Here is a 16,728-nt window from a genome sequence, read left to right as displayed (position 1 = left end):
GCCAGAGGCAAATTCTAAGTCTAGCATAAAATCATCTCAACATGCGTCTCCACTGTGCTGGTGCTTCCAGCCCAACAGCTGGAAATCAAATCTGTAACAGTCCATACGCCCAGTTTCATTCAAATTGCCAGTTTTCCCCTATCTTGTTTATCTGCTTCTGACCCTGTTATTTAAAAAGATGTGATGGATGCAGCAGAACCTATGCATTTATCAGGCAGCCAAACTGACGAAGACTTATGAAATTAAAGGCCAGAAATGACTACGATGACCTGTGGCTGATTTGCTGCGTACAACAAGCCAGGGCATTTCATTCAGCAGTCCCTGAATCCAGCGCAGTGATTTTTGGCTAAGCTAAAGCACCTTTCAGAAAGACTTTCTGGTTACAGAAGGCGGCAAAAGCCGAGTGTGTACCTGCAGGCGAGTCAGCAGGCTCTGGCAGTTGCCTGGTAACTCTCTAAGCAGTGAGGCCCAATCATGAGCCTGAGACCTGGGTAACAAAAGGCTAAAGCATCCCTTAATTAGCTGTTCAAGGGGTGGCTACTTCTGCCTTATTCCTCCTGCCCAACTACAACTCCTAACTCATTATAACCACGAGGGATGCTAATGGGTCAGTAATAAAAGTCCCTTTCAAAGGAGTGCGATGTTTGGCTGAGCACCTGTTTATCCCCAGAGGACTCTATCAATTAAGGAGGGAGCAGCCCACCAAAGGGTCTGAGCCAAGTGAAAGAGAGATGTTCATGCCAGTATCAGCTTCAAAGAAGTCATTCTGATGTCAGAAATTAATTATCACCGGGAATATTTTCTTTCTCAGCTGTCAAGATAAAAGAAAGCTAATTGGCCAACAAAGTAAAGCTAGATTGAGCATGAACAGACAGAAATCAAATAAATGGGCACTGGATTCATGCACTCATTTTCTGCTCTCATCGTTTCACCTATGTCAGAGCCAGAGGCTGGGCGCACAGAAAACACAAATAAAACTCCGCACTGCCTTCATCGGCCAACAAAGCACAGTCCAGCTTAGCATTTACCGGCAGAGCTTGGGCCATCCTTTCTGCTCACCAAAGGCAGTTGAGCCACAGGTGTTTGAGGGAGCAGCCTGCAGAAATAAAAAAAAGCTCCTAGTCCAAAGGTGGCTCTACGTGGGCTTTTGGCTGTCTAGTGTATTGTTAATCGCTCTTTCAAAAGCAAAAAAAAGAGCAAGAAGAACCTTCCCTCTTCAGCTCAGCCTCCAGAGAGGAGGCATAACTCAGAGATCAGCTTGAAGGAGAAAGGCAGTGAAGTCAGCCCAAAGCTGGTGTCCTTTGGCTCATGCCCTCCTTGGAGTCTCTGCTGACGAGAGGAATCGACCATCTCTCTTATGTCCAGGGTGGGAACTGAACGGAGATCCCTCAGCTCACTTCCTCTTTGCTACCAAGCAGCTGGCAGATGGCTACGGGCTTTCAGACCGTTTGCAAACCTAAAATCTCCTTCCATGTCAGCTGTAAAACTGTGGGTGAGAAGTTGGCTTACTCCTCTTTTCCATCCCTCTCCCTTTCCTCCACTCCTTTTCTCTTAAAAAATGAAAAAAAAAAAACCAAAACAAAACAAAAGGCTTTCGGCAGCTGCTACTTACAACAAGAAAAAATAAAATACACCCCAACCCTACATTTTGCTCATTTTCAGTCTCTATAGCAACAGAACACAGTTGGCCAAAGCAATTATCCTGCCTCTGGCTGTTGAGATGTTTAAAGGCTGTTACAAAAATAAGAAGTTGTGGGAATACAGTGAATGTGATCGCAGTAACATTTGCATTTAATTGCTGAGAGACACTTTGACTAAAATGAAAAAAAAAAAACATTAAGTGCAAGTGAACACCATTAAGTGCACAAATGCAGGATTGCTGAAAAGGACTGATGAAGAAAGAGACGAGCAGCTCCTCATCCACTGACTACATGTCTTATTGTGGACTCTGAACCAGTCCCACCCAGTTAACAGCCTCCACGGTCTCAGTTCATTAATTCTGTTTCTTTATGGTCTAGCTATACAATATGCATTTTTAGGCAACATTTTGTGTCTCCTATCCACCACACCAACTTCTCCATCTTCTTGCCACACATTACCCTTTTGGAGGTATTCTGTTATTTCATTGTAAACCTGGATCTTTCCTCTGATCCTTCACGCTCCGCAACCCCCCACAGTCCATTCACCACTAATAAAAAGGCAGCAACAAGCATCTGGAGGTAGAGGATTCCTTAATGCAGCTTCACCAGCAGAGAAAACATGTCCTGTAGCTAAACGCTCACACTAACTGGTGTGGCAAGAAAGCTGACAAAGTACTTTCAAGCCAAAAGATGCTGCCAAAGCCTATTTTGAGGGCCCCACCCCCCGGACAATGAGACGGCTTCAACTTCTGGCCCGACTGGCTATCACGGCTGAGCTGACTCGCTCAGCCTGCGGTGCCCAAAAAACCACAATCCCAGGGACATTGTCTGGGTCCTCCCGCACAAATTCAGTAGGTGTGAAAAGAAAACCTGTCTCACCTGGTTTACCTTATTTTCATTGGGATCTGTTACGCGGTCTAATCCATACTCTAGGACATCTAGCATGCCGGGCTGTTATGAACAAGAAACATCAATAGCTTTGTAACTCATTTGTTTTAAAGTTTGTGGTTCACACAAATGCACGAGGAGACCCCCGAGCCCCGAAGGGCTCCACTGCCAGCAGCTCTCAGCCAGCAGTGCCCCGGGGGAACTCTGCCCCCCGAATCTGGCAATGCTCCCCTCCAAGCATGGGTGCTACAGCCAGACCTCCCTCCCTTGCACCTTTGAGAGCAACCAACGAGAAAGGCGTGGACTCAGGGCAGGCCTGGGCTGACCCCTTCCTCGAGGAGAAGCGACAGGGTGCACAGCCCAGAGGCCATGTCCACAGCCATGCCCTTAGTGTGCGGGAGTTTGTCCCAGGTGGCTGCAGGGAGGCACTAAACCCACATGACAACGTCCTCTACTTACAGGAGTTCGGTTCACAAGCCAGTAGGCTCTCTCCTGGCAGTCCAGGGCGTACCTGTCTGCCTTCTTCCGCTCCTTCCCTGCCCTGCAAAGCCAAGAACAGGATTTAACTCTACCAGGGGAATTCATGAATTTTCCTCTCCTAAAACCAGTGGAATGAGAAAGGGGGCACACCTCCAGTCTCCCCTGCCCCGCGGGTCCCAGCCTGACTGCGCGATGCTCTGTTGCAGCCTCCTTACCACACCTTACCCCGGCTAATTCTGGACTGCAGATCATGCTGTTCACATGGCCACACATGACTGTAGCTTTTGAGAAATCATCGTCTTCCTGAGCTCAGCTGGGAGCAGACACATCCTCTTTTGATTAGACAGACAGCCCTTTAGTAGAGTTTTACGCTAACAACGCACTACTTGTGGTCAGTCCTGCTGCCTCATGTTTATCCATCTCTGATGTCTCCGGGCAGTGTCTGAGAACTGCCACGCAGAGATACATCCTGGACATGTCTTGTCCCCATCTTGCAGTAAGGGGGGGGCATTTCTCACAGAAATGATTTGGAAATGGGGCCAAGCAGTGTTCCCAGGCACTAAAACCCAAAACACCTCTACTATTAAATAGAAGAAGCACCAGCATGGTTTGGGCTTGGACCAACTAGTTCTTTCCCAGACAAGTCCGCAGCACAATTTGGGACTTAGCATGGGCAAGGGAGTATTCCCAAAAGGCTGTTTGCATGTGGCCACCCTGCTGTGGTTAACAGGGTGGATGCGGGCTGTTCTGCACCAGTCTGCCCCAGTATCATCATCAAACAGCCTCAGACGTGTTTAATCTACTAGTTCAGACAGTGTCTCGGTATCTAACTTTAAAACTGCATTTGGCATCTCTTAGCCCATGTCTGACCTCAATTTACAAGAACAACAGTCTCGTGTTTAATGAGACAGTTATCTGATGAGCTGTATTCTGACGACTTGGCTACCATCCCAGTGAAGACAGAAACACTGCTGACAGCAGAGGCAGTGCCTGCTGTGCTGGGAGGCAAAAAAAGGTAAAAAGGAATCCACAGAAGTAGGAAAGATCCTATCTCCAAAGGAGTAATCCCATCTCACATTCACTAACTTTCCTGGGAATTTGAAGGATTCAGCTCCTAAAGTCAAGCAATTTTCACTGGGTGCCTAAGTATGCACTTCAGGGTTTTCTCCAGAAGTCCCTGCTGGGAACATTTACTGTTCTTGATTCAAGCCATTCAGTTCAGCTGTGAGACATGTGCAAGCTGTAATTGAACCAGACCAATAACAGGTCCTAAGTCCAGTGGCCTGATCCACAAATGCTCAAGGACAACCCTGAGCTAAAAGAAACTGTCTCTAATGAGGGCGTGCACACTGCAGCATCACACCTCGGTTTCTTCAGGGAGTCACATCAGGTGCAAAATCTAAACCTCCCCCTGCACACTTATGCACATGCAAAAACCATTTGCAAAGAGGTATGCACATGTGTCGGCAGGAAAGGCACTCACCCCCGCCTGTGCTCTCAAAAACCACACCGATTCCACGTCTTTGGCAGACAAATGCCAGCTGGGGAGAGAAATGCAGGTGCAGCAGGCGAGGGTGAGGCTTTGCAAGTGGGTGTCCAGTCATGAAATCCTTCACTCGCAAAGTGCGAAGTGAACAAAGTTCACTTGGACGAACCCTAAGCTGATATGAAAGGCAGGTTTGTTTCACAATCTTGAGGGACACTTGCAAGTTATTTTAAAGCTGCAGTTTATGTTTTTAAACTGTAATTTAACTGTGTACCAAGACACTGAAGCTCTGCCTCCTCATACCCGCCCCGATGATGCAAATAAGGGAATGCAAGTCAACTCACTTATACTGCTCTTTGGCCTGCATAATTACAAAATCCCACTTGTAGTTTATTTTTTGATTGAGCATGTTGTAATGTTCCTGGAATAAAAATAAAAAAGCTGTTAGTGTGAAAGTTCTGGACAAGGTGCTCCCATGCCAGGGTTTTCTTGACTCTCCATAGCTCAGCTAGGCCAGGCTGGCAACCAAGCCAAGAAATCTGGATTGTTCTGAACATAATCACATGAATTGCAACAGTTCAAAAATACCACTGCAAGGAGAGCAATTATCCCCGTTAAAATTATCAATGACTTCAGAGTATTTTCCTGTACTGGCCACTTTTTCACTTCCAAAATTTTGGCTTTTGACATTGCTGGAGTAATGCCTCATGCAATTGAAGAGGGAACTGCCACGCAGGCTCCATTCATTAGCAACAGAGAGCTAAAGCTATAGCAAACGAGTGGCTTGCAATGGAACAAGTACAACATCTCCTTACCTTTTCATATTCTTCTAAAATCCCTTTCCTCTTAATGTTCTTCTTTGCTAGGTAAATTGCTGTGGAGGGAGAAGCAAATAAGCAGTCAGTTATACTTAGACCAACAAATCCAAGAACAATTAAAAATTTACCCACAGGAATCCTCCTCTGTTACAGTATCTTCCCAGGCATGAGCTCCAAGATCACGAGAGCTCACTGAAGAAAAATGAACTTGGTGCTTTCACTTTGTCACTGATGCTTCACGAGCCAGTGCCCAGGCTGGGAGCAGCCACACAGAACAGATAGTGTGTGCCTTCTGCCAGCAGTCACTCCTCCTTTGGGAACTCAGCCAGGGTTTCACAGGTCAAAGGATACTGGACCAAATCTTTAAGATGTTGAGGTTCTTCAGAGTTTGACTTCCAAGTTTTCCAAATACAGGCCAATGTTTTGTTCCAAGTTCTATTAAAAGCATTCTAATCTAAAATGGGCTGTTTTATTTCCCCAGAAGATCTACAGCATAATGTAGGTAAAAGCCACAGACGACAATCTTGGTATAAACAAATCAGTCTGTGAACTGCACAGCCCACAGGAGCAAACCAAGCTGATCAGCCCAACTTTCATGACCAGCCTTATAATAAAAAGCATTATAAAGGCAACAGAAGATTGATATGGAAATCATCAGGAAATATTGGGAGTCACTGTGCATTATATAAAGAAAGAACTATCTCTGAATGCAGGGCTTGATCCAAATATACAGGAAGACAGTCTTGGGCTCAGATCCAGGAATACACTTAACTATTCAGGGAAATCTAACCTTGTGCTTAAAGTCTTCCATACCCAGCAGAGTATTTCAGATGTGTTCCAGTCTGATGGATCTCAGTGGAACGTAAGAGAAGCTTAAGCACTTTCTCTCATCAAGGCCACCACAAGGCGGTCACATCCAGAGCGTTCCCTCGATTCAGCATTACCAAGAGTTATTCACAAAATAATGAAAGAAAATGCAAGGGTGGGTCATCACATGTGGATACACAGCACAAAAAGATGAACAGCAAACACGGTGCAGGACTGCGTGCACACAAACTGCTTGCACTACGCCTCCTAAACACATACAACGCTATCACTTACCATAGTCTGTGTCATCAGCAGGCCAGCTCTGCGTGGGCCAGAAATAGGGGGTCTGCAGAAAAACAAGCCTTTCGTTAGTGCACGATAGCCTTGAACTCATGCCAAGAGGCGCACAGCACCACCTACACTGGAGGGAGAGGAAAGTTCTCCTCTGCTATACTCAGAGCCTCAGCTCTGCATGTCAGCTTGCACAATGGTGCAGGCCAGCTACAGCAGGAGAACTGAAGTCAGCAGACTGCCATTGTCAAATCCACTGCTGCTCTGCAGTTGGTTAATATAGCCAACCTCTCACTGCTGCCTGAGCATTCAGGCTGAGATGCTGGAGCCTAATTTGGCACTATGTGGGAACCAGACTCCTCATTCAAAGTACGAAGGAGGATACCCTAATTTGCCATCGTAGTGAAAACAGTCCAACCATGAATCTTTATAACATCCCGTTATTACTCTGCTTTTTGTATATTCATTATTCAGTCTCCCCAGATCATTCTATTTTCAACCAGCGATTCCATTTGCTACTTTAAAACCTGGAAGGGAACGCACATTTGGAAGAAAGCACAGCTATTTTGAAGTTGAACAAGTATGCTAATTTAGTTGAAGGAAGTATATTAGGTTGCCTGCAAACTGTAATCTGACACACAGAACTGGGGAAACTGGCCCGAGGCTTCTCTGTGGATCCCTTCCTCCTGCACATGGAACGATTAGCACGGTTACACAGCATGGCCTCCTCACGACTACAGCTCCTGGGGAATTGCCCCAGCTGCCTGTTTTTAAAACTAGTGCTGAACTCCCTCTCAATGGCTTTAGACAAGGTGCAACTCACTTGAAACCTGTACAGGCTGCCGTCTGTCTTAAGGGTGAGATTCTTTGGCTCCTGAAGAGGGTAGATGTATCCATATTTGACAAACAGGTCTCCCAGGTGGAGTGCCTCTGAAAATGAAGAAGGCAGACATTTTGATTGCACAGAAACACTGCACTGGAATTTAAAAGTAAGCTGCTACTCAGGAGAGAAGAATTCATCTAAAAGGTTTTGTCTATGGAGACCTTAAAGTTTTACAACTCAAAGCTGAAAAAAGCCTCAATTTTTACATTTCTACCCACCTTCCTCGGTGATCTGCAAGCGTTGGAGAATCCACTGCAATATATCATTACCTGTAAAGCAAAGAAAATGTCAGGTGCTCGAAATTGGGAGTGTGCCAAAATCCATGGGCCAAAGCGAGACCTCTCCAGTCCTCACCCCTCACTGTGCTCTGGATCCCACCGAGTGCACAGACCCCTTCTTGCAAACATGCTTTCAAATGCACCACACAAGAGAAGCAGCAATAAAATGCATTGCCGGTCTCTCACTGGACATGCTGTCATTCAGGCTTCCTCCTGACCAAAGAGGCATCAGTCCTTGAGAGAGGGAGCCCGAGACAGGCAGTTGCCCTCAGGATGGCACAGCGTGAGTGTGCAGAAGCACACATGGCCTGAGCAAGACTTAAACCCTCATCATTGGCTTAGAAAGGACTTAAGCAATGCAACGGCTTCCATGCTCAGCAAGGGTGAAGTGCCCCTTGTTTTGCACTGTCTTGTCTTGAAAGATTCACTGCAAAGTATCTCCAGGTTCACAGAGCACGGTCCTGTCTCAGTTTTAGTAAGAGACCAGCGACTGGTCCTCTCGAGTCCTTTAAGAGACATGACTTTCAGTGCAGAAGGGATGCCCGAGTCTCAGATCCAAGTGGTAGTGGTCACAGGACATATCAAAGGGAAACAAGATTTCTGCATTCACAAACACTTCATCTCTCCCAGTTCTTTTGGTGGGGTGTGGCCAGTCATACCCATAGTCAGCATAAACCTCCAGCAGTTTTAGTTTTATGTTCTGCGGGGGGAAATATCATGAACCTCCTTCCATTTAAATAGGGCAAAAATGTACTCATTCCCTGATCAGTTATTGGTCTTTTCCTCCAAACGTCCCCTAGGATTGCAGATTGAGGTGTTGACCTTTCTTGACATTGCAGTGATGACTTAACTTTCTAATAGGGGCTCAGAGCTCTTATCCTACTGCCTGCTTCCTGAAATAGATTAAATTAAAGGATTATCTCATCACTCATTTCTAGACAGCTCTCTCTGTAAGCATTTTCCCCCAAGGTGCGCATTTAACATGAAGGTTTATTTGCCTTTTCTGTTGTGAGCCATTTTTCTGACACTGAATTTAACTAGTTAGCTTCCTGCACATGAAAAGCCAAGCTCTCTTCAGTGGATCTGTGTCCACTGCTCTAATGTCTTCACCATTCCCTCACTAAACATGAATCAATCTCTTTTGCAACACCCAGAAGCCAATCAGTATATACGCAACTCGCGCAACACTACAAATATCATAGTTTAGAGAGCGATGACTGCCACGCAAGGAGACTGTAACTCCCTTGCCTATCAGAAGTTGACTAGAATTTATGACTTATACAAGAGGGAACTTGCAGCAATTCCAGCTAAGGAACCGGAATAAAGCAGACAGCACGCAAAGAGGATGAACACCAATAGGCATCTTCCCTCCACATCACCTAGCCACGGACTTTTAGGAAGTGGTATTTTACATTGGCCAGACATCAAGAGAAGTACTTGTTTCCCCTGCACTTAATCTAGTTGGCACGTCATCTTCAGTACGGGGGAAACTTTTCTGCAGTGCTGCCTTAACTATTCACTAACAGCTAGGGGAGGCAAGGCCAGATCCTTTGCAGATGCAAAGCACTCCACCAAATTCAGCTGCATAATAGCTATGTAAGCCAGGATATGGTTTGTACTGTAACGCATGGAGGGTGCTGCTGAGAACAAGCTTCAGATGTCGTCTAAGTTCTCCTTACCCTTTCACTGACTGACTGTACCCATGGGCAAGTGACTTCATCTCAGTGCCTCTGCTTCCTCATTTTTTAAAAAAATTGGGGCAAACAACACACAGGGCCTACTGGGCTTTGCAAATACAGTGGGGAAAAATTAATCTATTTGGCTAAGTTGTCTCCTGAGTTGCCTGGAGCAAGCTCACTGCTTTCAGTGGGAGTTTGTGTTCTGGATTTCAAAGTGCTGCAGAAAGACCAAAGCAGGAGGAGGAAACTTTGGTATAGTGTGTGTGAATATTTATAGTGGAGGATGCTTCACAAGAGCTTTTGTGGAGGCTTGGAGAACAGGGAAGCAGAGGTACTGGTAGTGCTCTGTGAAAGGAGCTAGCAGGCAAAAAGGAGACTGCGATAAGAGCTGCCTGTAACACCATACGTGACACAGCACAGCACAGCTCCCTGTCTGTTTCTTTTTCAGCCTGCCTGAAGGAGGAAAAGCTGTCATTTAGAGGCAGAGAAGTGGGTTGGATATTTTGTTCTTTTCCTGTGTACTGAAGAAAAATGATTATTAGCAGACAATGTTAAAAGGGAGACTAATGGTTTGTTGTTCATTTCTGAAGTTGTTTGACTCCAGTCTGCCTATTTTAATTGGATTTTAATATTTATCCTTATTTATGATCCAGCCCCACCAGGAATACGACAGGTCTGGAGGCTGAAGCACCTATTCACCTGTATGCTAAGAGAAAGCAAGGTCACTTGAGTTAAACTCATGTGAGACAGCTAAAAGTGCATGATTATCAATCTCTGTGTGTCTGATTCAAAGAGCTAGGAGTGAAATGAGACACAAGTGAGAATGAGACAAAAGGAGCAGGTATGTTTCAAAGGATGTATGGCAAATATTTTTGGGAACACAGGCTCCAGTATGCACCCAGGCAGTGGTAACCCTGGGGTGGCCACGGCGTCCACACACAGCTTTTCTTTGATGAACTTCCTTGGCCCAGTCCCTTTCCCCAGCGAAGCTCTTACCTGCCACAGCGTGTGGGATGTTTGTGATCATCACCCTCTGTGACTGCATCTTGATGCCTGTGTCTGGATTCTGCATCTCCATCATAAGTGCTTCAATCTGCAAAGCATGGCAGGGACCGGACGCGTTACAGGAGTGGACAGGAGGGAGCCCCAGGACCACCGCAGCTCTGGACAGCATCCCAGAAGGGTGTGCAGTGGCATGCCACTGGAACAGATGCAATGGCCACAGTCCTCTCCAAACCTCCCCTTTCCATTAGAGATGCCACCTCCAAACCATGTCAGCTTTCACACTGACTCACAGTGCCACTCCCTCCTACAGAAGTCTCACACACTGCCGGGGTTAGCAGACAAGGGACAGGATGTAACCACTCCATGAGAGCTGAGCTAAAAAAAAAAAATATTTAATAAAAAAAAACAAAACTCTGCTACCCATAAATGTGTTTCTCTGGCTCAGTGGGCTATTTGCTGGGGCAATAAGAAAGAAAAAGGAGGGAGGAAATAAAATCTTTGCTTCTATTGCACAAATACCCCAGCTGCGCACAGACTTGTAGATACTGCACCACGCACCAAGGAAATAAGCTATATTTTGGCTGGAGACCAAACAGCAAAGGTTCTGTTTCTGGTCTGCAGATAATAACCAGACAGGACTTTAGAAGAGCAACAGGAAAAGCACACCGCTTTGCTCCAGGGCTGAGCAAGAAGCTCAAACCCAGGGGAGATGAGAACAGCCCGTCCTTTGAGAAAGCACAGCCACCACCCGAGCCAAGGCTTTGAAAAGCTGGCCAAGGACCGATTACAGCAGGGACCAGAATCTGTGTGTGGGAAAGCAGACTGCAAACACAGAAATAGAGCCCAGCTCGTAGGAAGGAGGTGTCCAAGAGACTCTCCGGCCGTTCTTGTGGACGGATGCACCCACCCAGGGTCTTAGCCCTGTCTGTGGGCAGCAAAACTAAGTCCCTCTGGGGATGGGGCAGAGACACACCATCCGGAGAAACTCACCCACCTATCTGGCAGCATCTCCTGCCTTTGATTTCTGAGGGATGCCAATGACTCCTTTGTAGACTCACTGCCTAAGTTTCTAACAGATCATGTTACGGAGGATGAGTCTCACCCTCAGGGCCAGACTTCCCCCCCCCGTCCCCCCCTTTTTTTTTTTTAAGATTAAGATTTTCAAAGGTATTTTCCTCCTCTTATATTTGACTTCTTGCTAGCACCATCCTAAAAGTGCAAGAGCCTCCTGCTTGCACTCGGGATCCTCCACTCAGATGGGTGGGGTTGGGCACACTCCTCATCTCCTTGGTTTATATTATCTGAGTGCCGTGAGAACATTCGCTTTATGGAAGATGCTCTTTTTTTTGTCTTCTGTGTCCAAAGATAGTAAATCAAAACTGGTCCAACAGGACCAATTTGGTCTCTCTGCACATTCATTTTGGGTGAGGCTGTAGCTTTTTAACTAGGATTAGAGGATTTAATGAGTGTGACTTGATGACACTCACACATAATGAAGGGTATTGTCTTCACAGGCACCACAGTGACTTCGGTCCTAAGTCTTGCCAAGTTCAGTGAGGATTTAAGCCTGCAGTGACAGGATGCACTCTGGGCTTGACAGTAAAAATGGATTTTCAACTGTTTTTAAAGCCAGTGTCAAATTAATACTGAAACAGAGAAGCCTGGTAAAATTTCACAGAAATATTTATATAAATACTTATATAAAATATTTTAAAATAGCAAAACCAGACCTAAAGCCATGGAATATGAAGACTTTTTTAGACTTTTTAACTGAACCCCCAATATTGGCCTCAGCAAGTTGAAGGTTGGGCGCGGAGAGATGCCCGTGTAGCTGTGTGAGATGAAGTGAGGCAGGATGGTCCAGCAGGCAGGGCACTAATTTAGGGAACTCAGATTCAGTTCCCTCTAAGCAAACGCGGGTGATCTTGGGGGAGTCGCCTACTCTTCCATAACTGCATGCCCGCACCACAGACAGCGCCTTGTCAGCACACAGGGATACTGGGGGTAAACACAGTGCTGCTCATCACCACTGTACCGCAGTGCCGTGACCACCGGCCAGGTCCCACCAGGCTCAAGCAGGACTTGTTCCCTACAAGCAGTACAGCACACCCTGCCCCAGCATGGGGCTGCCGTTCGCTCCCCGGTGGGCTCGAGAGACAGGTCTTTACCAGCCAAGAGCAAGGAATTGGCTCAGAAACCCACACAGCCTCCCAGCACAGCATGTTCCCTTTCTTCAACGAGCAAAGAGCTCCAGACTATTGTTGCATTCATACCCCACCAGGCTCCCTCGTCGTTGGAGAAATAACATATATTAAAAAGAAAAAAGTGAGATGAGCCAGGGAGCTGCTGTTGGGGGGTGCCTGCTGCTCTGGCTGCAAACCATGCACTTTGCTGATCAAAACTCAGCCTGTCTCTTCCTCTTCTCCTAAGGGAACATTCTGCTGATTACAGGTTGCTGGCAATTAGGAGTTGCTATCAGCACCAGCCTGATGGTGGGAGGCCAGAAGGGCTGGTTAAAATACAGTGGGAACATTTGCTCGCTTTGCTAAGGGCTCTAGCACATTTTGTCACACTTTTGGCCAGGGAAGCACTGTCTGATTTGAATTTTGTAGAGTCGGAAGCCACTTCCTGATGCTGGTTGATGGGTGGAGATGTGCACTGAGGTAAATACCAACAGGAGGACTGCTTAAGGAGCCAGGCTCTGGGGTGAGCTCACCTCAAGCACAGAACCACCATGAGGCACGAGCCCCACCGAGGTTTCCCTTCGGATCAACCAGAATCTCTGCATGGAGGTGACCTTACCCCAAAAGCCACAGAGGAAACAACAGGAAAACTGTCTGCCCCCCATCTGATTGCAAGAAGTTACCGGGTTCACTGAGCGCAAAGCAAAACTCGAACTCGCAAATGATAAAAAAAAGCATCCCTGCATTTCAGGAGCACGTGGGAAGCCCCAGGGAAGGTGAGGGTCCTCTCTGCAAACGATTAGTGATTAACAGGGCGCCCATAGTTCTGGAGGAGGAGGATGGATCCAGTATGGATGCTTTCCCACGGGAGGGAGCAGTGGGGACAGATGACCGATGATGGATTGCTTGGATGAGTTACCCCGGGTACGTTTCCCATCCTTGTTTCTCTGAGCTTTACCCTTCGGGCACCGCCAGCTCCCCAGGGTCCGGGCATCCGCACTGCAGAAGCGTCAGGCTCTGGGTGCTGAGACTCCGACACGCAACAGCAAAACACTTCTGAGGTGAGTAGTTCAGCCCCTCTCAGCATCAACCCAGACAGAGGCATCTTTGCTTCAGATGTAAGAAAGACAAATTTTCCCAGCAGGGTCCAGCTCACAGCCGAGTGCCCACCCCTGGTGCTATAATTAAACATCTGTTTTCTCCATGGTGAGTATTTGCCCAGTTCTAGCCCCCTCGCTGCCTGGTACTGTTTGCAAAGATCATCCCTCCCTGCTCTGATTTCCAAGGTAGCAATACAGTCCTTCATCACAACTCTGGCCTCAGAAGGCTAATTCAGTTGTTTTCTAGGTCTACAACTAACAATCCTGCTTTGTACATTCATGGATGATCAGAAAAAAGAAGAAATGAAAAAAAAAAATCAATTGTTAACCACCTAAAACTTCCTGCTTTTTCTTAATTAAAGCTGAGGAGGCCTGTTCCCACCCAGTGCACAGCAATCCCACACCCAAAGGAAGTAAATCTGTGAATGGGGAGGGCAGGGCTCTAGCTGGCCCTTTCCACATGCTCCCTCTTCCCTCACTGTGCTGCCATCGCCTCTCTGGCCGAGTCTTCTACTTAAACCCACACAGCAGCAAAACCAAACCTAAGCAGTCCTGCCTGGCTGGGCCCACTGTCTCTCACCAGGGCTGCTCAGAGCATGTCACGTTCGATGCAATGCTCCGCAGAAATGCGTAGCACCAGCATCTCCCCATCTGGAATAGGGAAAGGAAGGACGGGATGAGGCTGAGCTTGGCTTAAAGCTCAACTCGAGCCATATCCAGGGCCTCACTTAAACAGAGAGCAGGAGTCCGATGGATAGCTCCTTCCAGCAAAAACACGATTTGGATGCTCATACACCTCGAGAAATATCCAGGCAGATGAGGGCCAGCAGCTGCTAGAGAGTGTAAGCCCAGAAAACCAAAGCCAGGCTGAAGAAGCCCCCAGCCACGCTGCAGATCCTGGGCCAGTCCCTCCCAGGTTGCAGAGCTGCCTCGGGAGGAGCCATCAGGGACCAGAGTAAGGAGGAGGCAGAGGAAAAAGGCGAGTGGCATCCATCAGCCCTTCCCACGAGGTATGAGTCACGATGCAGCTCATGTAGCACAGCAAGGAAAAATACACAGCCCAGCAGCCGCTTGAGAGCACAACCCTGTCCAGCACTGCCTCCTGCTTTGCCAGCTGATGCCCAACGGAGGCCAGATCCTGGCTGCTGGGACAGGCACAGGCACCAAGAGCTTGGGCTGATTTAAGCTCTCCCAGCATCTGGCCAAGCGCATGTAGCCAAAATGCATTTCAGAGGCTTCCTCCTGTCCCGACAGACTTTTGTGCCAATATTCTTCTTACCAAGATCGTTTAGGAGGGGAAAAAAATAGAATAAAGCAACCTAAGCGTTAGTCATGGGTATTTCATGGACTAGCAGGTGTTGCAGGGCCTTGGAGGGGGCTCCCTGATCCCCCCGTGGTTTGGCCATGAGACCAAGCTCTGCATCCAGCTCAAGTCATGCAGAGAGCAGCCTCACAGCAAGTATACAGCACTGCCCACCACCCCCAAAGCAAACCCCTTTCCTCTCCCCCTGTCCGATGGCAGGATTGCTGTGGTCACAAGATGCCTGCTGGAGAATCAGCACACGGAAACACATCACAGCTGCAAAGGTGCAACAAGGCCAGCAGCCTGACAGCACAGCAGGGATCCCTCCGTGCAGCTGGAGCAAACCCACGGTTACAGCTTATGTGTCAGCGTGAGCACAGGCTTAAGCAATTAACAAAGCCTCTCTCCAGGATTTTAGCTCCTCGCAGATCTAAGCCTGCAAGGCACTTGCTGGATGCATGCTGAGCATCCTCAGCTCCCACCACAGGCAACCAGTCAAGGCGCTTGGTATTTCAGGGGAGCTCTGAGGACACGGCCGTCCACGTACAGACCACACTGCCATGTAAGAGCCGAGGCTCCATCCATGGCTTCCCTGAGGTCTGAAAAAAACAGAGGAGGAATGAAAGCAGAGATGAGAGCCAAAGCCTTTTTGCTGACCATCCAGGAGCTTCCTTTCCTCATGCTAACAGGTCTTAAGACTTGCAAAGCACTAGAACTACTCAAACCCTCTCACTGCTCACAGTGTGAGTGGTGCATGCTCCGTAACTGTGGTTCGCTGTATTGTAACAGATCTTCCCACCTGAGGAACTCAGAGCACTTTGCAAAGGCTGCTATGCTCCTATGGAGCAGCTAAAGCACAGCTGCTGGAGGTTGTTTTCTCAAAGCACACAGCTTCTCTTCTGCACCCCCGCATGCAACCCCACGGAATATTACTCAGTGCAGAATTTGGCCCAGAGTATTTCCTTTGGCAGGGCTCCCCAGCCAAATTTACCTTGAAAGACACAGCACCAAAGAAAATACCTTCTTTACTTCCTCTAGTGTAAAAAGTACAGTGCTTGTATTGCCAGGCTCATACCTTAGCACTGAATAGCCCCAAATTTCCCCCCTTCTCCCCCTGGAATCCTCCTCAGGTCGTGGGTGTTGCAGGAAAGCTAACTACGACTTGAACAGCAACTGGCTGGCTGTACTTGTCACTGAAAATTCAGCTAATTCCACTCAACAGGATAAGCCACAGGCAGGAGAGGTGGGTGGGAGAAAAGCTAGCTTAACACTCTGTTTTTAAAAATCTGCAGATACCAGTCATACTAAAACTGGCTACACTTTTGAATGAACGGTACAGAAAAAAACCACCGAATGCTTTACAAAATTACGCATCACATCCAAAAGTGTAGGCATACATCTTCCCACTCTTTCAACTGTTTCTGGTCACAAACACGCTCATTTCTGAAAAAGTGGAAAGAGGCAGAGAGCAGACAGTTGGCCATGATACACCCTCTGAAAGCTGACATCAGGTAGAAGCATTGGGAACATGTGCGCTGGACCAACCGTGGTCCAGAGCTGAACTGAGCGGCCTGGCACCACAGGTGATGGTTTTTTCCCTGGGAAATGACACAGTTTTGAGGGTCATTGGGGAAAAAGATGGGAGAGGGAGAAAACGTGTCAGGAGAATAATTCAGCTGAGGCTAAGCTACAAAAATAAACAAAATTACAGTTTTATTTCCTCTGTGACTTCAGCACACATTGCCCCTCAGCCCCCCAGCCTGAACCCTGGAGCCAGCTGAGATCCACAAGGCTCCGCAACAGGTTGCGGCCTCAAACCGGTGGGGATGGGGCTGTCACCCCTCGGACCCCACACTCACAGAGGGGCCCCGGAGAGCCGTGGCCGGG

General features: G+C 47.7%; 1 protein-coding gene across 1 annotated transcript in view; it reads right to left on the bottom strand.

Annotated features, from left to right (window-relative positions):
- RGS9 (regulator of G-protein signaling 9) overlaps positions 1 to 16,728 on the bottom strand; it is a 37,536-nt gene that overhangs the window by 17,275 nt on the left and 3,533 nt on the right. Inside the window, exons 2-9 of the mRNA XM_009323769.1 lie at positions 10,247 to 10,343; positions 7,512 to 7,562; positions 7,234 to 7,340; positions 6,414 to 6,465; positions 5,310 to 5,368; positions 4,839 to 4,915; positions 2,988 to 3,069; positions 2,520 to 2,591 (exon numbers count right to left, since the gene is read on the bottom strand). Coding sequence (XP_009322044.1) covers positions 2,520 to 2,591; positions 2,988 to 3,069; positions 4,839 to 4,915; positions 5,310 to 5,368; positions 6,414 to 6,465; positions 7,234 to 7,340; positions 7,512 to 7,562; positions 10,247 to 10,343 — 597 coding nt within the window. The remainder of the gene's footprint in view (positions 1 to 2,519; positions 2,592 to 2,987; positions 3,070 to 4,838; positions 4,916 to 5,309; positions 5,369 to 6,413; positions 6,466 to 7,233; positions 7,341 to 7,511; positions 7,563 to 10,246; positions 10,344 to 16,728) is intronic.

This window comes from Pygoscelis adeliae, unplaced genomic scaffold (assembly GCF_000699105.1).
Source record: "Pygoscelis adeliae isolate BGI_AS28 unplaced genomic scaffold, ASM69910v1 Scaffold75, whole genome shotgun sequence".
NCBI classification, from domain to species: Eukaryota; Metazoa; Chordata; class Aves; order Sphenisciformes; family Spheniscidae; genus Pygoscelis; species Pygoscelis adeliae.
This window is presented reverse-complemented; position numbering and strand designations above follow the sequence as displayed.